Below are 24,228 nucleotides of genomic sequence, written 5' to 3'. Positions count from 1 at the left end.
TCTGTTGCAGACATTCTCAACGGAAGTGTGGGTATGTACAACAACTACAACCTCTGCCACATCAAAACGATCAACTGGGAGGAAATAATTACGGGTCAAGGTGGGAAATATTTATACGTCTATAATTTCACTTCGCCCGAACGTGTTTGTCCGGAGTGCGATAAGAGTTGCGAGCAGGGTTGCTGGGGAGAAGGACCTGAGAACTGTCAGAGGTACTCGAAAACGAACTGCTCACCACAATGCTGGCAGGGCAGGTGCTTCGGGCCCAATCCACGAGAGTGTTGTCATCTTTTTTGCGCTGGTGGCTGCACTGGCCCTAAACAAAGCGACTGTCTTGCTTGCAAAAACTTTTTCGACGATGGAGTTTGTACACAGGAGTGTCCGCCAATGCAAAAGTAAGATTTTCGTTTTACACTTTTACGAAAACGGATTGAATATTATTATTATTGAATTGTTCGGAAAGTTCTTACCGATTGTTTTTTTTTTTTTTTATTTTCAATGAGACGCAAAATTAAAATAAATCATTAAATTTCAATAAAAAAATTTATAAGGATTATGCACAATCATTTCAATATATACAGAAGAACTACTATATTTATAATATCCTTATACAAGTACTGACATATTTTGATAAATATATGCGAATGAAGAAGTAGTACGAATTTTCCATACAATCATATATGTTAAGAATATTACATCCTCGAAGAAACTGTTTTCTTATTTTCGTTAATCTTACGAATTTTGACAGATATAACCCGACAACTTACTCGTGGGAAGCTAATCCTGATGGAAAATACGCTTACGGAGCAACGTGCGTTAGAAAATGTCCTGAACATCTTTTGAAGGATAATGGAGCTTGCGTAAGATCTTGTCCACCAAAGAAGAAAGTTTTGAATGGCGAATGTGTACCTTGTGACGGTCCCTGTCCTAAGACATGTAAAGGAGTTGAAAAGGTTCATTCCGGTAACATCGATAGCTTCAAGGACTGCACAATCATCGAAGGATCCATCACAATTCTCGATCAAAGTTTCGAAGGATTCCAAGACATTTATCCGAATTTTACTTTCGCCAAACGTTACAAAAAAATGCATCCTGATAAATTGGAAGTCTTCAGTACGTTAAAAGAAATCACAGGGTATTTGAATATTCAAGGCGATCATAAAGATTTTACGAATCTTTCATATTTCCGTAATCTCGAAGTGATCGGTGGTAGAACCTTAACGGAATATTTTTCATCTTTGTACATCGTAAAAACGTCCTTGGTATCGTTGGGTCTGAGCGCATTGAAAAAGATTTATTCTGGTGCTATCGCCATATTGGAGAATAAAAAGTTGTGCTACGCACAGAGTATTAATTGGAGCAGAATCAAGAAATCTTCGGAACACGACAGCTTATATTTGAACAACAGAAACGAAAGCGATTGCAGTAAGTGAAATTGAACGTTATTGCTTTGCTTAAAAATGAATCTCTTGAGTTACGTGACATTGACATATCGTATCGTTTCGTTTACAGAAGCAGAAAATTTGGTATGCGATGAACAATGCTCAGATGAAGGATGTTGGGGTCCTGGGCCAGCTCAATGTTTGTCTTGTAGAAACTTCATCTTAGGAAATGACTGCCTTCAAGATTGCGTTGCATCTGGGTAAGTGAATTTTGATTAATTATAGAATTATAATGATCGATAGAATAAATTCTCAGAATAACCATATTTTATTCGATCGAATTTGCTCACCTAAGTTATGGAACGAAGGTAAATCTTGCTATAAACTAAGTACACTTTGTACATTCGTTTTTTCGTATGGATGCTGATAGAAAAATTGCATTTATTAAAAATGTCTTTAAACTTTTACAAATGATAATTAAAATAATCACTTTCTTTCTTAAACGTAATAGAATTTACCAAGCGGACGAGAAAACTTGTAAATTATGCCACGAAGAATGCGACGGCTCTTGTACCGGACCGAATGCCGAACATTGTACCAAGTGTAAACACGTTAGAGATGGTCCCTATTGTGTTCAGGAATGTCCGTCTTCAAAGTATAACGATAATGGCCAATGTAAACATTGTCATGAAAATTGTGTGGGTGGTTGCGAAGGTCCAGAAAACAATATAGGAGCTAACGGATGTCACAGCTGTGAAAAAGCGATTATGAATGGTCATATACCTGCAGGATGTTTACAAAAAAGGGAACCATGCCCAGATGGTATGTAGTTAATATTGCAATCATTAAGTAAAAAGTACATTTTGTTCGATCATCATAGAAAATAAATTACACAAATTAATATTTTATTACAGGACATTATTACGAGTGGGTTAGTCCACAAGAGCAAGGTGCTTTAAAATCTCTTGCAGGTAAAGCTGTATGTCGAAAGTGTCACCCACGTTGTAAAAAATGCAATGGTTATGGTTTTCACGAACAAGTGTGTCAACAATGTACAAAATATAAAAGAGGAGAACAGTGTGAGGACGAATGTCCTGCCGACCATTTTGCTGATGCGGAAACGCAATTATGTATACCCTGTTTTGGGGAATGCCGTGGTTGTTTCGGTTCTGGACCCAATCAATGCTACAAATGCCGTAATTACAAAATTTATATCGTACGTATACATATTATATTTATTATTTTAAATATTCTTTTTTTCATCTATTAATTAAATCAAATTATAGGATGGCGATCCAAATGATAATTCAACATCTTTCAATTGTACCGAAACTTGTCCACCGGAATATCCACATAAAATCTTCCCTCAGGATAATGAACCCTACTGTTCCTTAGAAATCATCAGCCCTGGCTTTCAAATAGAAAACGAACTTCGACCTGCTATCGTTGCCGGTGCTGTCGTTTTCATAGTGGTATTCGTTGTAGTGGCATCGATAATCACTTATCAATGGCGTATGCATGCAAAAGCTAAAGAGAATACCGTAAAAATGACAATGGCATTAACAGGCTTGGATGACAACGAACCGCTTCGACCAACAGGTGTAAAGCCAAATTTGGCGAAGTTACGTATAATCAAAGAAGAAGAGATGAGAAAGGGTGGCATCTTAGGTTACGGAGCTTTTGGTAATGTCTATAAAGGTGTTTGGGTACCGGAAGGTGAAAATGTGAAAATTCCAGTCGCCATAAAAGTTTTACACGATGGTACGGGTACGAATACTTCGAAAGAATTTCTCGATGAAGCATACATCATGGCTAGTGTCGAACATCCAAACTTGTTACAATTGCTGGCTGTTTGTATGACGTCACAGATGATGTTAGTAACACAATTAATGCCATTAGGCTGTCTGTTAGACTTCGTACGAAGATACAAAGATAAGATAGGCTCAAAGGCTCTGTTAAATTGGTGTACCCAAATAGCAAGAGGTATGGCTTATCTCGAGGAAAGAAGGCTGGTTCATAGAGATCTGGCTGCACGCAATGTACTCGTTCAAACACCAAATTGTGTGAAAATCACAGATTTTGGATTGGCGAAACTTTTGGATATCAACGAGGAACAGTATAAAGCAGCGGGTGGGAAAATGCCGATAAAATGGTTAGCATTAGAATGTATACAACATCGTGTTTTTACTCACAAATCCGACGTGTGGGCATTTGGTGTTACTATTTGGGAAGTACTCACATATGGTGGTAGACCATATGAAAGTGTACCGGCAAGAAATGTTCCTGAATTGTTGGAAAAAGGTGAAAGATTGCCACAGCCTGTTATCTGTACTATAGATGTTTATATGATTATGATCAAATGTTGGATGTTGGATGCGGAATCTAGGCCTAGTTTTAAAGAACTAGCCGAAGAGTTTGCTAAAATGTCTAGGGATCCTGGTCGATATCTTGCCATTAAAGGAGACAAATACATGAGGTTACCGTCATACACTTTACAGGTACATTAAATATCTCAATTATCTTTGATCATTAGAATATAATCATCCTATCGATCCATCGATTTTTATCTAATCGATTCTATTGATTCTTTTCTATCATTTTAGGACGAGAAAGAAATGATCCGAAATCTCGCATCAGCTATGGATGGACCAGAAGCATTAGTAGATGCCGATGAATATCTTCAACCAAAATCGAGAGCACCTGTACCACCTGGTATTTCAGTGTCTAGTACTTCCGATTCTCCACCACATTCGCCTGTTAAAACATGCTGGCCAAATGGTAAGCCACTGGCGGCGGATTCTCCAATACCGCAAAATCAACAAAACTGGGATAGGGAATTATTGAGATATAATTCGAATCATGGAAATGGAAATGCGTCTCATGAGCCTGGAAATTCTGGACAACATGGTCATTATGCTCATCCGAATGGACATTGTGGACACGTTGTAGGTTCTGATAGTTCAAGTTCGAGATACTGTTCCGATCCATTAAAAATGGTCGTTGTCAGAGGTTAGTAAACTCGATAAGATAAACAATATTATTATATATAATAATATATACATTCAGAAATTTATGTACATTCGTTAATATATTAATTCGTTAATACATTCATTTGTTGATATATTTATTTGTTTATATATTTGTACATTTTTAATATATACAATTTTGTTATCGTAGATTGTGACGTAACAGACGACTGTTTCAATACCGAGGTAAATACGGCACACCAACAAGCACAAGTAGGCAATCTTAAATTAGATTTGCCGTTGGACGAAGACGATTATTTAATGCCATCGCCACAGCTTCCAACCAATACAACTCAATACATGGATCTCATAGGAGACACAAAACCTTCAGGTAAATAGCAAATTTTTAAATTGATTTTAATAGTTCTTTCATCACTATAATGATTATTTTAATCAATTGGATTTGTATTTTAGACTCAGAATCAAAACGAGTGAACAATGGTTATCGAAAGTATCCAGAATTCTTGACGATCCAAGGGAAAACATCGTTAGATAATCCAGAATATATAATGTCACAAGATGAAGGACCTCTAACGCCTCAAACTCTAGGAATTCCAACACCGGATTTAGAAAAGGTCTTAACGAACGGAGCATTTGGTTCTCAAGTTCGGCAAAGAAGTTCCGAAGAGGAATCGGATCACGAATATTACAATGATTTCGATAGACTTGAACGCGAATTACAACCGCTAAAACCTTTTAGGAAGAATGAAACAACCGTTTGATTGTACTCAAATCGTGATTTCATTAAAACTTATACAGGAGAATAATAAGTTTCGTGACTTCGAGAAGTAATCGACGAATAAGATTTACGTATGAAATCAAAAGTGTGCATTTCGTTTGTAAAACAGTCGGAGAATAAAAATCGAACGTCACGGAAAATACATATTTGTATCCAAAGGACGATTACTCGAATGAGTATGTCTTACAGTACTTACAAAGGACGCTTCGTTCAAGTGCCGCGCTCGATTGTGATTAGACTTAAGTCGTATGATACGAGAATTGTGAAAGATGTTCGATTGAGAAACAGAATGATAGAATTTAGGATAAATCGGACGACGCCACATAAAACGAGCGAAAGCGCATATTATTATGCGTTATCCGCTTTCAAGCGAATAAATAGTGCAAACATTTTTCTTAATGTGCCATTTGCCATGGCTTGTAAATAAATTGTTACCTAAAAATCTGTAAGATTTATTGAAAGTTTAGAGAGCTTTGGCGTAAGGTAACGACATAAGGCTGCACGAACAATACACAATCGTTTCTCTTTCCTTTCACTTTGAAAAATTTTATATCATTCTAATAATAATTGAAATGCTTGATCGATCGAAAACATCTGTCTCTACATAATAGTATGACACGACGATTCGACAATCTCGTTCTTAGATAGGTACAACCTTGCCTCAATGACTGACCTTTTAGAGATATCGATAATTTTGAATATAATATAACGCGAGCAAATCTATTGTTGGGATCCAAAAAGATCCATGAACGTTTGGATTGCCCATAGTGGAGCATCGTGCGGTTAGCCGCTGACTGTGATAAAAAAGACATTCTATTTTACCTTGGGAACACTTAAATATCGCGACGGCTACTCTTATTTCTTTTTTCGCTCCTTTTTTGTTATTTTTTTTTTTTTTTTTTTTTTATTATAGTACGATCCTCTCAGACAAATTATTAAAGAGTGAGATACAGAAAAAGAGAAAACCGTCATCAACGTAAATTTCCCTTACAAATACGAAATAATATTATCGTGTCTCTACTTAAAAATTTTATATCATTTTCTCTTTCTTAGTCTGAACACGCACTGTTTGTTTGGACGATCCTTTTCGATGCTTTTGTTATGCTATTGTTTTTTTTTCTTTCTTTCTTTTTTCTTTTCTTTCCTTTTTTCGAAAACTCAATTAAATTGAGTTAAATCGAATTCAAATGATGATTTCGATTTTTATACGAAATACGATTGTAAATAAATTAGCGATTAGTAGTATTCTAAGTAAAAACTTCCACGACGGTGGAAGTTGGAAGTACTTGAAAAAGAAGCATACCTAGTTTTATTGCCTAAATCGAAACGGGCTGTATAAAAATATAGTTATACAGTGACGCACCGTGTAACATTAGGGTAGGATGTGCCATGTTTGTACAGGAAAGAAAGTATGAGATGATTTAAATGGATCTATGACCTGTGTATGTATTTAAAAAGAAAAATTTTTTAAAGAAACGAGACCTCTTTCTCGGCCACCCGATACATTTATTATGAATTGATATACGCGTATGCTAAATTGGTGTTAGCGAGATTAAAAAAGATTTTTGATCGGTACATATTATTTCTGTGATAAGTAATAAAAAAAACAAAGAAAAAAGCAAATATAATCTTTATGTTAATACGAACAAGAAAATATTATCAATTTCTATATTGTTATTGTAAAGTAAAAACAAAAGATAAAACAATTTGATAACATACAATATTGCTACGCGTAACACAATGTCTTATATAAGATAATAAAAGATGTAAAGAGGAGAGAGGAGGTGGAGCGCCAGTGCGAATTGTGTATATTACGTTTAAGCGTTACTAATTATTATTAATAACATTCATTTTGTAATATATAGATCATCACGCCGCGCTGAATAACAGAAGAATCGAAGAAAGAGAAGATAAGCGTTGTTTTTAAAAGATTTTGTTTTTTCTAAAGATCTCTATCGTTCTCACGCTCGTTTTATTTAGAATTTTTATTGTCATTTCTCTTATATTTTCCTCTCTTCCTCTTCCTCTCATCTTCCTACTATCCTTTTTTCTTATTTTTTCTCTATCATTATCATATTCATTTTATTTAGTATCTTTATTTTCATTTATCTCACATGTCCTTCTCTTTCTCTCTCTCTCTCTCTCTCTCTCTCTTTCTCTTTTCCTACTCATCCCCCTTCCTTGTTTATTTCTTCTATCTTTCTCAAATTTGCTTTATTTAGTATCTTTATTTTCATTTATCTCATATTTCCTTCCGTCTCTTTATCTCTCTATTTCTCTTATCCTCTTCTACTCATCCTCCTTCCTCGTTTCTTCGATTATAAGCGAAAACCGAAATGTAATTGAGCGCTACGAAAAATTGGAAAAAAAAAACTGTACATTATTATGAACGGCCGGTGAGGACTAATAGCGTTAACGAAAATTTACATTTGCCATTCGGTTGTGGAGATAGAATTTATAGATCTTTATATTATCATTGTATATCGAAATATTGTAATAAAGAACACTCGACATTCTTAAATCATTGATAATTTCTGTGTCGACCAATTAAATCGTTGACTTCCATTATTAAAAATAATGATATTTTTTTGACGTAATATCCTCGTAACAATGATCAGGCATATTATTGTCTCTATTGAAAATCATGCATACTTTTCACGTAGAATGCGTGAAATTCATTTAAATACGTTGCGTATTTTTACGTTTTATATACATCAAGTATTAGCGGATATTATCGAGTTTCTTGCTTTTCCTTATCTTCAAGGAAAAATTTGTATCTTTGATATATACCATATGTTATTACACACGAAAAGAACGATTACATATCGCGTAACTTCAAGCATTCAAGCAGAGTGGGGATCAAATGAGTAGAATCGAGAACGTAATACAGTATCGTAAGCATCATTATTGTACTCTTGGACCCTGACTCACAACCTACTCTCTATAAATGAAGTGGGTAAATTTATATGCGTGGGGTCCCTCTGCTGACTGTTTACAGCTATTTCGATGCGGAAGGGGTAAAATGGGCATTCCGTCAGCGTGATATCTGACCGAACCAGACGAAATGCCTGATCCACGTTCTCACTGTGGACGTAGTATAGATTGCAGCCAATTTCTGAATATGCACGAAACTATAGCATATAAGGAGAAAGAGAGGAGGAAAAAAAATAAATAGGAAGAAAAGGAGAATGTTATGCAATGATTAGCGTAAGCTATTCCTCTTTATTATTTCAGTCTTACATTCGTCAGTTGCGCACGAGCCGTACAACGTTTATGTGATTTTTATATATATATATATATTATATATATACATATCGACATAGTGAACTTTTGCTGATAAAATATCAAATCAGTCAATCTTTATGAGAAACGTACAGTGACAGTATTCGTGTAAGTAAAAATATAAATAATATATAAATAATTTCTTTTGTGTATATCTCTAAAAATATAAATGAACGTATCGTAAATCAAGCTCTAATATTATAATTATAGCTAAATAATTTATTTATTTAAAACGATACAAAAATGAAATTGTTATAAGATATGTTATAATATATCATTTATTACAAAAATTGTATTTTAATAAAATGTATACTCATCTAATAGAAATAATTTGTTTTGACATGTAGATGTCATCGTGTTGTTTTGATTTTATAAACTATAATAGTAATTGTCTTATTGATTATCAATCATGATTATCATCCATTTTACGATACCTGTAGATACGATTTAATTAATCTAGGATAGATCAAATTCTTTTTCGGTTAATCAAATATTTCACAGGTAAAATAAATGTACTATAGCCTATTACATTACTTTTAACAAACTATATTATTTGATATATAAGCCGTCATGAATTATGTTTGTTTGTAATAATTAATATTCAATTAATGAACATAACATATATATCACACATGATCAAACATGTTTAGATTGAATTACAAATTTGATTCTCCTAAATATGTTGATATATATATATATATATATATATATATATATATATATATACATAAATAAATAAATAAATAAATAAATATATATATATATATGATATTTTATAGAAACTTCACGATGGAAGGCGTACAAGATCCGTATTTGAGACATCTTTTTGATGGCGATCCGATATTTAATGTTTATAATAAAGAAGCGATTAATATGTCAGTCGGCGCTCCTGGTCCTGATCTGCTTAAGCAATGCACAGATATGCTATCAAATGCAACCATTCATAGAATGGTGAAATAATATCCTACTTTACGCAATATGAATAATTTCAAGATTTTATTCTCAAATTTTATATAATATTTTTCATCATAGGAGGAAGAAAAAAAGGAAGGCAACTTCTATCTTTTTCAATATGGAATTACGCCAGGATTATGGGAATGTCGTGAAGAATTAGCAAAATTTTTAAGCAGACGATATGGCGATCAAGTTAAAAGAGAACATTTGATTTTAACATGCGGAGCAACACATGGGCTTCAACTTTTATTAACAAGTATTATATCGCCAAATGGTATTATATTTGTCGAAGAAGTCACATATATGATAGCATTAGACGCCTTCAAACAATTCCCATTAATGAAAATTGTCACTGGTATGTAATTAGATCTAGTATAAATCAAATATATCTTTAATATTCATTTTAATTTTGTTGAAATTTTATAATTTATATTATTTTTATGCAGTACCAATGAAAAACGATATAGTAGATCTGGATGCGTTTGAAAAAATTATTTCCGAAGTAAAGAAAGGCGAATTTTATTTAAATAATGAAAAAATATTTTGGGCTATGTTTTACACTATACCAACGTATCATAATCCAACGGGAATGGTTCTACCACCTGGTAAATAAATTACTCTGATCTTTTATCAATATAATTAAGAAATATCTTTCTAAATTAATGTTACCTTTTTTCTAGATAGTTGCAAACGTTTAGTTGAAATAGCTCGAAATAATTCTATACTGATTGTTTCCGAGGATGTTTATAATTTACTACATTACGAAGATGGATTTCCACCACATCGATTATTTTTCTACGATGATCCAAGCGAACCTAACTATAAAGGTGGTAACGTTGTATCCAATGGATCCTTTTCTAAAATACTATCGCCAGCAATTCGATTTGGATGGATAGAAAGCAGTCCACGAATAGTTAATATCTTTAAAACTTCGTATGTAACATATTTTTTTTTTTTAAATTATTGATAAAAATATTTTTAATAATCTTTACATCCTACAGAGGCATATTGTGTAGCGGTGGTGCTACCAATCACTATGTCTCCGGCTTAATTACCAGTATACTACAAGAAAAGATTGAAGATGAATATTTGAATATGCTTATTGAAACATATAAGGTGCTATTGACTATAATAAGAATTACGATCAAAATTATAATAAGGATTTTAATTCATCGAATAATTTTTTTATAAAAAAAAAAATTATTTTTTATTTCTAGGAAAGATTAAATGCACTTTGTGAAACTTTGGATCGTTATCTCCCAAGTTGTTGTTCCTATAACCGACCGAAAGGTGGTTACTTTGTTTGGATTCATCTTCCACCTGGTATGCTTTTCAAGTTCTTTTCTTAAGTTTTATCTAATATTTATATAAATTTTATTATGCAGATATCGATGGTATGGATTTCATTAAGTGGTGTCAAAAGGAACATAAAGTCTCAGCGATACCGGGTATACGATTTTCATATACTGGTGAAGCTAGAAACTTTTTAAGACTTAGCATTGCTTTTCATCTTAAAAATACATTAATAAAAGCTTCAACGATTTTGTGCAAAGGACTCTTAAATTACATACGAAATCATACCAGTAACAAGCAAACTAAAAATGAAATTGTAAATTCATAATATAAATATGTGATATAAATGTTAATTTGTAAACCAAATAAAAATATATAATATAAATTAAATTATTCTGGTTTTATGTTATATCATAAAATAAAGTGTTAATATTATATTGTAAAATAAATTATTTATATACCTATATATGTATATATATGCAATAACTGGCTCTGAATAACTTTTAATTTTAAGTAATTTTGATTTTGAAAAAAAAATACGTCAATTTAGATATCGAACGAAAAATTTAAAACTAATATTGATAGAACTTCATGTTCCATCCCAGCTATCTCTAATAAATTTTAAATGCTTTTAAGCACGTTAAAAATTGAATTTGATTGATTCGTTTATAAAATGAAGTTATAAATTATAAAATAGAGCTATAAATAATTTATTTTCAATATATTTTTAAGAAATTCATTATTTAATTATAATTATTAAGCATTCAAAGCGCTTCATTATAGATTAAACAATAATACAATGTATTTTCGAACTCTTAAAGAACTTTCCGAAATGTTTCATTAGTAAGAAATGGTACTAATATTTTATTCTACGAAATTTCATCGAGAATTTTTATCATATTTATTTTGTTACATACGGAGATGATTATTTGAAATTTTCGTATCAGATCTATCAAATGATTGAAATTTGATAGGATGCCTTTTGTTGAATACTCAAACTGTTCTACGAGCACAATGAGTTTCAACCTCGTAAATAAAAATGACTTCTATTCTTTCTTGTAGAGTACACATCATTTTTTAGAAACTTATCACCAATATATTAACTGTTAAAACTGCCTAATAAATCTTTTTAGCGATGTCTTAACAAATTCAGTTACTAAAAATTTCTCAAAAACTGGTACAAGTTTGTAAGCAGCTCCTTTGTGGAGAACAAGTTAGTGATAGAAATATTTGAAGACTAGAGGTTTGTTGACATCAATCAGTTTTTGTTTATAATACAGACCGATTTATTTTGTATATAGATCAACCAAATAAAAATTTTTTTTAACACGATTAGAAACAGAACTTTTTTATTTTTAAACTGATATAGATATTACAAGATAGAAAGTATCATTTAAAATCTTAAAGTAGCTAGGATGGAAGAAGTAGAATATAAAATTTTATCATTATTGATTTTAAACTTCCTTTTGTTATCTAAATTGATGTATTATTTCAAAATCAAAATTATTTAAAATCAATTATTTAAAATTATTTAGAATGGAAAGTTTTAAAATAAAATCATTGTATAATACAAGAGTATTTTATTTTATATAGAGAGTTTCAATGTAACTATAACATTTATATATAATTCCATTAGAAACACAATAAATAAGAAATGATAAACATGTACCTAACTTTATTATTGATGTAATTCTATTAGTTACTTTTAATCGCCTATTAATTCTTTTTGTTTTGTTTCTAGAATTTTTTCAGCTTTTTCAATATATTGATTTGTAAAAACTTCTATATACCCTTGAACTCGTAAACTTACATCTTGTGGCAATTTATCTATATTTTTAACTTTTCTTATATACTGAGTGCGTATGTCCTTGATATCATCTCGACATTTAATAAAAAAAGACTTTGCACTCTTCGACAAATTCTCTCTATATTCTTTTGTCACTCTGTAAGTTTTTAAACCAAAAAATGCATATAATATATACATTATACATCATAAATATATATATGTATATATATATATATATATATATATATATATATATATTCATAAATATATATAAATGGATATGTAATAATAAATATAAACTAAGTAACATATGGCATAAAACATAAAAATTTTGTAACTTACTTTGGAATAGGTATATATATAACGGTACCATCCTGCTGTGGATTCAAATTCATTTGATTTTTAGAAAGAACTTGAATAATATTTGGAATATATTGAGAAAATGCACTTGCATTCAATGTAATCAATTTAGATGTTCTAGTAATTTGCACAAGTTCTTGAAGTAAATATCGTGTTCCATCAAGAGTAATAGGTAATTCTTCAATCGCTCCAGCAGCAGACCTTACTGATACATATTTTATATAATTCTCCTTTAATTTATCCATTGTTTTTTCAAGTTGCAATGTTAATTTTTCAACATTTATCACTTCTTTCATCTCCTGGATATCTATATTCTTTTTATGTGTAGTTCTCTTCTTATCTTTTCCACGATCTTTACTTTTGGCTAATACAATTGTTGTAGAAAACATCTTAACATTTTCAAACTTATTAGAACAATGGCATTGTTCACTATGTATATTACTATGTTGCAATGGTAATAGTGTTCTGTAGGTTTCAGAACAATGTGAAATATTATTCTTGGGCAAGTAAATTAACCAATTGTGTTTTGATCTCATAATAGAACTTAATATTGATTTTATTAGGTTAACAGAACGTTTGAGTTCTGTACATTTCCACATCTTTAATTGTAGTATTACTTTTTTGTTAGATTCGATCAAAATATAAATGTAACGCTAATATTATCATCAATACAAATTTATTTTATTAATTAACAATATATATACTCAATACATTGCTACACATGGCTTAAATCCATGTAAATATATGTGTGCATTGAGGTTATAATACGATAAAAGTAAAAGTCTCCATTTTTATAACCATATAATCATATTTAATTTTATCTTAAAGTGTCAACATTTGTAAGCTCAAGATCGTAAACAAATTATTACATATATATACAGTTAGAATTCTTCTATATTTTTCTTTATTTCCGATTAATGTTATAAAACATGAAAATGGTTCTAATGTTTTCCGCCAAAAAATTGAATCTAATTTAAATTAGAATGGTAGAAAATTCTTACGTTGTGACAGGTTTTTTCCCCTCCACAATAATCTTATACACCCAATAAAAGGTTGGGTGTAAGATCATATCTGTGACGTCCGAACAAATTTAATGAGTCCTTTTTTGTAAAAATGTACTTAAGACTGATCGAATGCTTTGTAACATAACCCTAACAATGTGGCACGTGCATTAGAAAGTAATAATGATTAGTGTGAAGGATTCATTAATAATTTTAATTCGTAAAAATTAAAAAATTTTTTTGTATCATCTTAGTAAGTATCATACATGATATCAATTTATGGTTGTTCTAACGAAAGTAGTATAACAATTTTTGTAAATTATTTTATGAATTCTATTATGATTTATTTCTTATAAATCTTTACAAATAAATTGTAATTGTTGTATAATAATTTTTTACTAATAGTTATAATTGTATATATTTTCTAAAATATAATGATATATATCTTTATTTATAAAATAATGAACTCGATAGGAAAAGAAATAAATAGCTTATCTTTATTTTTATATGATGTAAAAGCTGCTTAACTTAAAAAGAAAATTTCCATTCCAAATTTTTTAATAAAATATGGAAGATGAAGATGAAGTTTTTATCAAATTAACACAACAATGCGAAAGTCATACCCCTACATTGAGTGTTTATCATTCACTACAAGATAATTTAAATTATGGATCAGAACAAATCGTATATCGTAGTCCCAGAAATACATTATATGAAGATGCCATAAGTATGAACAGTTTATACAGTCGAACATCAGCACAAAACAATAATACCTCAAATTATGATGATATATTGCCTGTTGATAATGAAACTAATGAAGCCACTATGAATGGAAGCTGTAGCGAGATGAATGTATGTTCTTATAATATAGTATATACTTTTTACTAATTTTTTATCCTTATTTATTTCAACATTAATGTTTTTAATTTCCTTTACAGCAGTCCGATAATTCTACAAGATTTAGTTTATTCTTTAAAGATAAAATTCGTTCCGTTGATTTTGTACTGGTTTGGGATGACTTTGATGGAGAAGCAAAAACATACCGCAGTGTGGAATATAGACGGGTATTGAATCATTATTATAATTTAAATTAAATTGCATTAATGCACATGCTCTACTAATATATAATGTTATTTGTAGGTATTTGAAGCAAATCTACAAAAAGAAGGTTTAGAGTTAGAATATGAACCAGCAGAACCAAATGGTTTGCATTTTATAAAAATTTATGCACCTCGGGAAGTCCTACGGCGATATGCAGAAATATTAAAACTTAGGCTTCCAATGAAAGAAATACCTGAACTAGTAAATCCTCCAACACATAATAATGTTATAATCAATGAAGTAAATTCGTTCTTTAAGAGAATTATGAAACATTATTATGTTGATACAACTATTTTTCCAGCGATTAAACATACATTTACTGCCATATATAGTCGAGATAAAGAATACTTGTTTGATTTAGATTCTCCTAACTTTTTTACTTCTGCAATACGATCAAGAATAGTCCAATTTATTTTGGATAGAACACGATTTGCTAAAACCAAGAATGATGATTTTGCATTTGGTATTGAACGACTTATTTCTGAAAGATCATATGTGGCAGCATATCCATTGCATGATGTAAGTTGTATTTTCAATTTTTCATTATTAACAACATAACAATATCAATAAGCTCAATTTTTAAGTCCAGAGTAAGTTTTTTCATTAACAAATAATATGGCATAAAGAATCAGCAAATTAGCTATTACTATGGATGGTATTTGCTTATAAGCAATAATAAAAATTAAGGAGAAATATTATAACAATTTTAAATATTTCTTTGTACGTATGTTAAATTTTATAAAATATATATTTTTTTTAATATTTTTATTTTAAGGAAATTATTTATTATTCATAGGGTAACCTTCATACTGTGGATTCTATGCGATATCTTTTGTACACTGAATGGGCTAGTGTAAAAAAATGTCTCCATTATCAACCATTGGATTATGTAAAAGAATATTTTGGAGTAAAAATTGGATTATATTTTGCTTGGTTGGGATTTTATACACACATGTTAATACCAGCTAGTATTGTTGGACTCCTTTGTTTTATATACAGTTGTGCTACATTATATTCTAATGAACCTAGTGAAGATATATGTAATGGTAATGGTACTATTGATATGTGTCCATTATGTGATCATTTTTGTGGATATTGGGATCTTAAAGAAACATGTCTACATGCTAGAATAACATATTTATTTGACAATCCATCTACTGTCTTTTTTGCTGTATTTATGTCATTATGGGGTAAAATAATCTTTAATTATTTCAAAAATAATTTTTATGGAAATATATTAATAGTATCATAATTATAGCCACTTTATTTTTGGAACTTTGGAAGAAATATTCAGCCGAAATAACACATAGATGGGATATAACAGGTTTAGATGCTCAAGAAGAACATCCTAGACCACTGTACTTAGCAAGACTTGCACATATTAAAAAGAAATCTCTCAATATTATTACAAATGCAGAAGAACCAAAAGTTCCATATTGGAAAATGAAACTTCCTGCCAAAATTCTTAGCTTCTCCGTTATTCTTTTACTAGTATATTTACTTAATATATATTTGTAAACTTTAAAATTACATAACACAAATTGTCATTTAATCATATCACTTGCAGATAGCAGTAGCAATGGCTGCTGTACTAGGAGTAGTTTTATACAGAATGTCTGTTTTAACAGCATTAAGTTTTTATGGTCATCCTATGGTTACTAGTTATGCTATATTATTTACGACTGCGACTGCGGCTACTATTAATTTAGGATGTATTATAGTTTTTAATTGGGTTTATGTTTGGTTAGCTGAATATTTAACAGAGGTAATAAAATTATATATACATAATTAATATATACATAATTCCATTATATATATATATATATTATATATTATATTATATATATATTATTATATATATAAATATATATAATATATTCGTATAATATATATATATATATATATATACATTCATTAATAATAACATTTATTATTTTAGATCGAACTCCTTCGTACACAAACTGAGTTTGATGACAGTTTAACTTTAAAAATATATTTGCTGGAATTTGTGAATTATTATGCTTCAATATTCTATATTGCATTTTTCAAAGGAAAATTTGTTGGATACCCAGGAAATTATAATCGTTTCTTTCATTTTCGTCAAGAAGAATGTGGTCCTGGTGGTTGTCTCATGGAATTATGTATTCAACTTAGTATTATCATGATTGGAAAACAAGCAATGAATACAATTTTAGAAATGTTATATCCACTATTTTTTAAATGGTTGAACACTTTAAAAGTTCATGTCGGTGCTCAAAAAGTCACAAAAGAAGAAAAAAATGGTTTTAAGAAAGATCCTCAATGGATTAAAGATTATAAATTAGTACAATTTGGACCTAGAAGTTTATTTCCAGAATATTTGGAAATGGGTAATATAGATATAATCATTGTGTAAAATACAATAAAATTGTATTTTAATGAATTCATAACATCAGTTATAAATTTGTTATTTGATAAAACTCTTTCTAATTCTACTATTCAAAAATATTTCATTTCAGTATTACAATATGGATTTGTTACTATTTTTGTTGCTGCCTTTCCACTGGCACCATTTTTTGCTTTATTAAATAATGTTCTTGAAATGCGATTAGATGCTAAAAAGTTATTAGTAATGTTTCGTCGACCCGTTGGACAACGTGTTACAGATATCGGTATATGGTATAGAATTCTTGATTCAATTTCTAAAATATCCGTTATAACTAATGTAAGTATTCAAATTTTCATAATTTATGTTAACTTGTGTAAAAAAATTTGCTATAAATCTTTTAACAATCTGATTTCAGGGATTCATTATAGCTTTTACATCTAATTTTATACCACGTTTAGTTTATCTAATGTCAGTTTCTGATAACTACAGTTTAGAAGGCTTTTTGGAATATTCTTTAGCAAAATTTAATATCAGTGATTTTGAAAATAATACTCAACCGATGATCATAAATAATCAACGAACAGTGGAAATCTGTAGATATCCAGATTTTAGAGAACCACCATGGTCAAAAAATAAGTATCAGTATACCATTACATTTTGGCATATCTTAGCAGCCAGATTAGCATTCATCGTAGTCTTTGAGGTAAGTTTATTATTAATCGACAATTAAAACCGATTAAAATTTTTTTTTAATTAAATATTTATAACAATATAACAGATATTTTTAATAACATTAAATTAAAAATAATAATTATAAAATTGATTATGCCATGTTATATATAAGTAATTTGTATTATTTCCAGAATATAGTAGCCTTGGTTATGATTCTTGTACGTTGGTGCATTCCTGATATTAGTCCAAAACTACGAGATAAGATACGCCGTGAAGCATACATTACTAACGAAATTATTATACACCAAGAAGCATTGCGTGCAAGCGTACAACCACACACGAGTACAGAAGAGTCTCAACAATATGTTTTAAGTAATGAAAGTGCAGATAGATGGAATAGAGTTATAAGAGGATCATTATCCAATTCTGAATTTGATTTAGAAGTCCATGGCAGTCCTGTATCTCCTGTTTCTACAACATCTCGAGTTGGTCCAGCTGCATTATAAAATCTTGGATAAAAATTTTAATCGCATATGAATTTAATAATTATGATTTTAATATTTGCTTTTATATATATGTCTAAAAATAAAAAAAAATATATATATATATATACATCTATACATATAATAAATTATAGATTTAAAAAATATTTTATCTATTTATAAAATAAAATTATCTGATTGTTTTTCTATGTTGTCTTTAATAATAGCATTACGAATTTGTTATTAAGATTGTTAATCTCCTTTGGTTTTATAATGATGGAACAATGAGAACAGGCATAATTTTTTACCGATTTTGATGAACAAGGTCTCGTTTTAAAGACGAAGGTTTAATCTAGGACCCTGTTTTTTCGAATTTTTGAAAAAGCTTTATTTTCTTTGATAAAAATCGTGTTAAAAATGGTATTTTTTCAAGAATAATTGATATACAAATAATAAGTCAATATTTAAACAAAAGTAAATTCTTAATTTAAAATTCCAATACTTCAAAATATTATAATAAAATAATATTTAAACAATAATACATTAATTAAAATATTTCATAGTTCGAAAAACACGTTAAATATAAAATTAAATTAAATTAATATTTAAATAGAGTTAAAATTTGAACGCGCCGTCATTGTTTGTTTACGTCAACAAAAACAAACTTATCTCTTATCGAAACAATTTCAACAATGAAAACTTAAAAGTTAATTTCGATAAGTTTAGATTTATTTAAACAGTATAAAAGTACACGATATTAAATGAACTAATATTTAAACAATAGAAAATTCACTTAAGCATTATACGGCTAGGAACACCAATTAAAGATAAAATAATTTTAATTTATTTTCTCTTAAGTTTTGAATTCAAAACGGGAGTTGACTTTATCGAAAGTTGGCTTTATACAACAAAAATAAACTTTTGATAGACTATCGATTATTGTATTACTCGTGATATATTATATTACTTGCGAGTACTATCGGGCGAATGATTGTATATGTCAGTGTATTTTCAAAATCTTTTCAATGAAATTCTGATTTTCACTTTACCCATGAATCACTTTATATTGTTAATAATATTTGCACAAATAAATAGATTGAATAAATCAAAATTCTGTGGATATAAAATATATAAAGTATATAAATTTGTGATTAAAATCATTTAGTGAAAAATAATAATTAATGAATATATACTTATATATTATATATTATTTTTATAAAAATCAAAACATTAGTTCATTCCACACATCCCACACTTATTAAGATTTTCAGCATTGTTTTTTTTTTTTTGTGATTTCACTAATTTTTATATTATTTATATTTATTATCTTTTATGCATTTATATCGTACAATAAATGCGTACCAGTGCTGCATCGTATCTATCACGGATTACTGCGATAGACATGTCATTATTAAAGGATATAAATGTGGAAGAATGAAAAGTTTGAGTTCGAATTTACTTTCTATTCTAACTAATCCAATCACACTAATCCAATTGTTATGTTACGTGCGAGTGGGATATAACTTGACAAACTTATAGACTGATACGATAGACTCATAGCGGCGATTGTTTCCCGCTTGCGCTTGTAATTCATATTTTGTAATTCATATTTTATCATGTTCCTGAAATCACATACTTCGAGCGAAAGGTAACGAATAGCCATAACAAATTTAAAAAACAAGAAATAAAACTTTTTAATTTAAGTCAATATTAAATAATACCAACCAAATTGATTCAACCAATTAATATTTTCCATTAAGCGTCGCTTCTAGTATATGCGACTTCAGCGATAGATATGGAAAAAATATGAACTATAAGCGCAATAAGATAACTACTTCCCACTATATGCCTATTATATCAATGTATAAACTTGTTAGGTTATACCCTTCTATGCATAACCTAAGAATAATGTAGAAAAATTTCAAAACTACCATGTAAAAATCTAAATCTCTCAATGATGAAATGAACTATTAATGATAAATCGAACCCATGTTGATTTACTGAATCCTCGTTGATGAATCGGCCTAACGATGATAGATTGATCCCTCATTCCGAGAAATCGGTTCTCCGACGAGAAATTGATCCCTCAAAGAAAGATCGATCTCTCGATGATAAATCGGCCCCTTGACGAGAAATTGAGCGGAAAAACGAAAGAATTAAAAACTAGGATGGACAATTTGAAGATCGTTCCATCCAAACAAAATCAAAGTACCTAAATCGAATTCGATTTGTTTTTACTGAAAATATCCCGCCCAAGGATCCCACCCAAAAAATATTAGAAATGTTTAACAATTATAAAATTACCAGAATTATGAACTGCTTAATTTAAGACGATTAGAAACAAAGAACTCCAATGCTTACTCATTGGAATGCAAAAAAAGACTGGATCAATAAAAATCGAAATTAGTTAAACATTTATTTGTTTTTGTTATATACAAAATACAAACAAAGAAACAATCGTCTATTTCGTGGAAACAAACCACGCGCCACTCTAGTGTTTAAAAATGCGCTGAAAATCAGTGACCAATGACTCTCAAGGCGCTGTAGACCATTTTGCTCGTATGAGAAGCCAGAAATGATAGTAGATTATAATTTAGGGAAATCTTCAGTTGATCAAATGACTGCTTATAATTCACCATTGCAAAAAACTATAAAGTGGTGCAGAAAATTGGCAATAGAGCTTTTGCTGAATACTTGTGTTGTAAATTCAATGGTGTTATACATACAAGCAACTCGAAAAAATATTTCAATTACCGATTTTAGGCTGAAGTTAGCGATGTATTTAGTGAAATGATTTGATGATGAAGATTTCATTTCATCAAGAAATTGCGTACAGAAAAAACGTCGTCATTAACTTAAAAAGGAATCGGGAAATATGCGAAATGTAAGGCGATTTTGCAAAGAGTGGTACGAAAAAAATTCAAAACAGAAAGAATGAGAGCAAAAAATTGCACTAAAAAAATGCCGACATATTATGCCAACTGCCCTAATTCACCTTTTCTTTGCTTACCGTGTTTCAACGTGACTTATCCTTATGTACACAAATAATATGTATATTTTCTTTGTATTAATAAAATTATAATTACATGTTCTGTACGGCATTAATTTCTTTAAATCACTACAGAATCAATAGTATTATTTAAAAAATTTATTGGATCGATGTTTACCCTAATTATGTATTTTCACTATTTGTCGCGTCACCGGTCACCAGTGACCCTCACGGCAGTCAAGGTGTTAATAACAAATAAAAAGTTTATAAATTGCTAGATTTTCTTAATCCCTTTGGCCTACGCGCTAGTACTCGATTGCGCGGGCCATAGTAAACAAGAAGATCGGTCGCGTACCGAGCTATTCAACTATTCAGCCGTGTGTTCGAACTTGCGCAAAATGTATACTTCTTATGACATGTATATTTCAGCACAATAAAAGAAATTGTGAAATAATAAACAACGTTTGGACTCAACTAGTATTTTTAAGCAATCTTGGGCGTAATCATGATCAAATCATGATCAGTGAACAAAAATAATTCATTATTTTAAAGCAAATAATGAATCAATAACAATTTTTAAATTAATATTTAAGTATTTTAACATAAGTAATATAGTTCACATAATTTAACCTGATTAACAAAACATAATTAATTATGTTTTGAAAAAAAAACTCGTAGAAAATTAATAGTCTTTAACTGTGTGATATCTTTCAAAACAATGAGGTACATGTAATGCAACTCGACAGTTTTTACATTTCCACGTCGTTTCACTTCTTTTCTTTTCTTTTGTACATACTTAGCAAGCTTTCGTTGGTTTTTTTTTCCAATGGTGTGGGATCTATATGTTTCAAAAAGTGACGCCTATAGTCTCATTGATATATTTCCATTCTATAATGGTCCTCGTCTGTTATAATCTTGTGCTCCGTCGTGCCGGCTCCTCTATCACAGTAGAACATGAGTGGATAGTCGCCTAGTGTTAGAAAGGAGCATCGAAATGCCACTATTCCTGTGAATTTTGGCTACACGGTCGACGGAGATTGTTCGAACTCCTCGATTTTCGAGGTTTTTGAGGGTCTTCGAGGCTCGATCAATATGTGAGTTAGATTAACGTCCACGCGCGTTTTTCTATTATGCTGATGCGCTACAACCGAGCCATGGCTATGCCGAGCGATGAGGCATACTGCCACGTGGTTCTCTGTGGGCATTGCAAAATCATCTTCCCGGTTCGTCCTTCGGGCGCCTGGGATTTTTTCAGGTCCTGCACCGGAAGCGGTGTTTAGCTAGAAAAGTTGCCTAATATAATCTTAGCGGCCAAAAATGCCGATGTAGGAGAAATCCTAAGGTGCGGCGCACACTACGGGGCTAAGAAGGCCATTAGTATTTGTTATGGTACGATTTGTAATAATCCTTCAGCTATTTGAAGTCTATACTCGCTGCAATTCTATTTCGTAGCCATATTATTTTTGTTATACAAAATATATAAATTCATAAGTGCCATATCACATATGTAGAAAAAGATTTTTCAGTATCCCTTCACGAATTTCCTCATAATAGGGAAACTCGCTAGTACTTGATCCTGGCAATCATTCCCTTGTTGTAATCAACAATACATCTTGGTTTAAAAGTAGGACTTAGGTGATATTTCCTTTCTGAGCATTTCTGCATTTTCGTATTTTGTAGAAATAATATAAACACCTCAACGCTAGTATGCCATTACAGCTTCTTATTATGTATTCCCCTTTTTTTAATTTTGCTTTAACACAATTTCTCGGCATATTTTTTCTATTACAACGTACTATCCCAAGAACATTTATTCCATTTTTAACCAATGTTAAAAACAGTTTCGGCGAAGAATACCAATTGTCTATATATAATGTATGTTCTTTATTTGATATTGATTTTAATAACTCCATTTATTAAAATCATTTATTAATAACAATTTCAGATGCACTGTAATCATGATTTATTTTATCGTTTCCTATATATATCTTAAAATTATAGCAATAGCCCGATGCTGATTCGCACAGTTTATAAAATTTAATCCCAAATTTCGCCCTTTTTCGAAGGAATAAATTGTTTACAAGACATGCATTAAATTTCGTCAAAGATTCATCGACCGCGATATTCTCTTCTATTACATATATTTCTTTGAATTTTTCATTAATAGTAATAATTAAATAATTAAAGTAGTTTATCAAAGGTCTCACTTTACGTAATTTATCCCTGTTGTCAGTCTCTTCGTTATTTGCAAAGTGGAGAAACCTAATGATTTGCAAAAACCTTTTCAGTGGAATACTTTTTCTAAATATGGGTGTTTCTATAATGGCTTTTTTAGACTAATTCATCTGGATTTTTGTTTTTTTTTTGTTTTTTTTTTTTTTTTTTTTTTACTTGAGCCATTATTATGCAAAGTATATTTTAATTTTATTGCAATCTATTAGGATCCAAGTTTCATCAATTCTCTTTCTTTTATATTCATAGCTTATTGATTTTTCTGCGTACCGATTCGTTTCCTGAACAATAATATCTCAAAAAACATTGTCAAACATTAGATTAAAAAAGTCTAACTCTCTATTATTTTTACCTAACTGGTCTAAAATTCTTGTTCTTATGCCAAGAGTTTGCATATACTCCGAGATTTTTTGCTCCTTATTTTTTTCTTCCCAAAACCATGATAATGCTAATATAACTGCTAATTGTATGCTAATATATATAATGCTAATATAATGCTAATATAACCGCTTTGATAACTGCTAATAAATGCTATCTTCTTCGTCGGAGTCATCTTCAACG

General features: G+C 30.1%; 4 protein-coding genes across 15 annotated transcripts in view; 3 read left to right on the top strand and 1 right to left on the bottom strand.

Annotated features, from left to right (window-relative positions):
• LOC124952612 (epidermal growth factor receptor) overlaps positions 1-7,111 on the top strand; it is a 121,425-nt gene extending 114,314 nt beyond the window's left edge. For all 6 annotated transcript variants that reach the window (XM_047502777.1, XM_047502752.1, XM_047502742.1 and 3 more), the window contains 9 exons: positions 11-395; positions 749-1,425; positions 1,513-1,642; positions 1,894-2,204; positions 2,297-2,598; positions 2,669-3,880; positions 3,986-4,391; positions 4,560-4,739; positions 4,823-7,111. In XM_047502777.1, the coding sequence (XP_047358733.1) occupies positions 11-395; positions 749-1,425; positions 1,513-1,642; positions 1,894-2,204; positions 2,297-2,598; positions 2,669-3,880; positions 3,986-4,391; positions 4,560-4,739; positions 4,823-5,130 (3,911 nt within the window). In that variant the 3' untranslated portion in view covers positions 5,131-7,111. The remainder of the gene's footprint in view (positions 1-10; positions 396-748; positions 1,426-1,512; positions 1,643-1,893; positions 2,205-2,296; positions 2,599-2,668; positions 3,881-3,985; positions 4,392-4,559; positions 4,740-4,822) is intronic.
• A 195-nt stretch (positions 7,112-7,306) lies between these two features.
• On the top strand, positions 7,307-11,068 carry LOC124957698 (2-aminoadipate transaminase-like). Its single transcript, XM_047514923.1, has 8 exons — positions 7,307-8,537; positions 9,209-9,380; positions 9,462-9,738; positions 9,830-9,988; positions 10,064-10,316; positions 10,385-10,499; positions 10,601-10,706; positions 10,769-11,068. Exons 2-8 carry the CDS (start codon positions 9,219-9,221, stop codon positions 11,002-11,004), a joined length of 1,308 nt encoding a protein of 435 aa, XP_047370879.1. The 5' UTR covers positions 7,307-8,537; positions 9,209-9,218; the 3' UTR covers positions 11,005-11,068.
• Positions 8,337-14,149, bottom strand: LOC124957870 (ribosome-recycling factor, mitochondrial). Of its 2 annotated transcripts, none has more exons than XM_047515461.1 (2): positions 12,805-14,149; positions 8,337-8,863 (listed from the first exon to the last, which is right to left on the bottom strand). In XM_047515461.1, the coding sequence occupies exons 1-2, from the start codon at positions 13,419-13,421 to the stop codon at positions 8,833-8,835; spliced, it is 648 nt and encodes a 215-aa protein (XP_047371417.1). In that variant the 5' UTR covers positions 13,422-14,149; the 3' UTR covers positions 8,337-8,832. The 2 variants fall into 2 exon arrangements, with proteins under 2 accessions (XP_047371417.1, XP_047371329.1); XM_047515373.1 differs by lacking the exon at positions 8,337-8,863 and adding an exon at positions 12,242-12,619 and having other exon boundaries at positions 12,805-14,144.
• On the top strand, positions 13,686-18,925 carry LOC124955324 (anoctamin-1). 6 transcript variants are annotated; one of them, XM_047512547.1, is made up of 12 exons: positions 13,686-14,076; positions 14,343-14,675; positions 14,762-14,887; positions 14,964-15,443; positions 15,721-16,114; positions 16,183-16,415; positions 16,492-16,689; positions 16,864-17,293; positions 17,423-17,628; positions 17,708-17,995; positions 18,156-18,336; positions 18,406-18,925. In XM_047512547.1, exons 2-12 carry the CDS (start codon positions 14,391-14,393, stop codon positions 18,468-18,470), a joined length of 2,886 nt encoding a protein of 961 aa, XP_047368503.1. In that variant the 5' UTR covers positions 13,686-14,076; positions 14,343-14,390; the 3' UTR covers positions 18,471-18,925. The 6 variants fall into 6 exon arrangements, with proteins under 6 accessions (XP_047368503.1, XP_047367661.1, XP_047369363.1 ...); XM_047511705.1 differs by having other exon boundaries at positions 14,765-14,887; positions 18,156-18,925; XM_047513407.1 differs by having other exon boundaries at positions 13,691-14,076; positions 15,721-15,970; positions 18,156-18,924.
• The last annotated feature ends 5,303 nt before the right edge of the window (positions 18,926-24,228 follow it).

The sequence above is a fragment of the Vespa velutina genome, chromosome 1 (assembly GCF_912470025.1).
Source record: "Vespa velutina chromosome 1, iVesVel2.1, whole genome shotgun sequence".
Classification (NCBI taxonomy): domain Eukaryota; kingdom Metazoa; phylum Arthropoda; class Insecta; order Hymenoptera; family Vespidae; genus Vespa; species Vespa velutina.
Note: the sequence above shows the minus strand (reverse complement) of the source record. Positions and strands in the feature narration are given on the sequence as shown.

What these genes read in the sequence shown, in the direction of transcription:
- LOC124957698 (XM_047514923.1), top strand. Translation starts at nt 9,219, where the DNA reads ATGGAAGGCGTACAAGATCCGTATTTGAGACATCTTTTTGATGGCGAT. An exon ending in ATGCAACCATTCATAGAATG is followed by an intron (nt 9,381 to 9,461) that starts GTGAAATAATAT and finishes TTTTCATCATAG; the next exon opens with GAGGAAGAAAAAAAGGAAGG. An exon ending in GTTAATATCTTTAAAACTTC is followed by an intron (nt 10,317 to 10,384) that starts GTATGTAACATA and finishes TACATCCTACAG; the next exon opens with AGGCATATTGTGTAGCGGTG.
- LOC124957870 (XM_047515373.1), bottom strand. Translation starts at nt 13,421, where the DNA reads ATGTGGAAATGTACAGAACTCAAACGTTCTGTTAACCTAATAAAATCA. An exon ending in ATATATATACCTATTCCAAA is followed by an intron (nt 12,620 to 12,804) that starts GTAAGTTACAAA and finishes AAAAACTTACAG; the next exon opens with AGTGACAAAAGAATATAGAG.
- LOC124955324 (XM_047510048.1), top strand. Translation starts at nt 14,391, where the DNA reads ATGGAAGATGAAGATGAAGTTTTTATCAAATTAACACAACAATGCGAA. An exon ending in TCTCCGTTATTCTTTTACTA is followed by an intron (nt 16,416 to 16,491) that starts GTATATTTACTT and finishes TATCACTTGCAG; the next exon opens with ATAGCAGTAGCAATGGCTGC. An exon ending in CATTCATCGTAGTCTTTGAG is followed by an intron (nt 17,996 to 18,155) that starts GTAAGTTTATTA and finishes TATTATTTCCAG; the next exon opens with AATATAGTAGCCTTGGTTAT.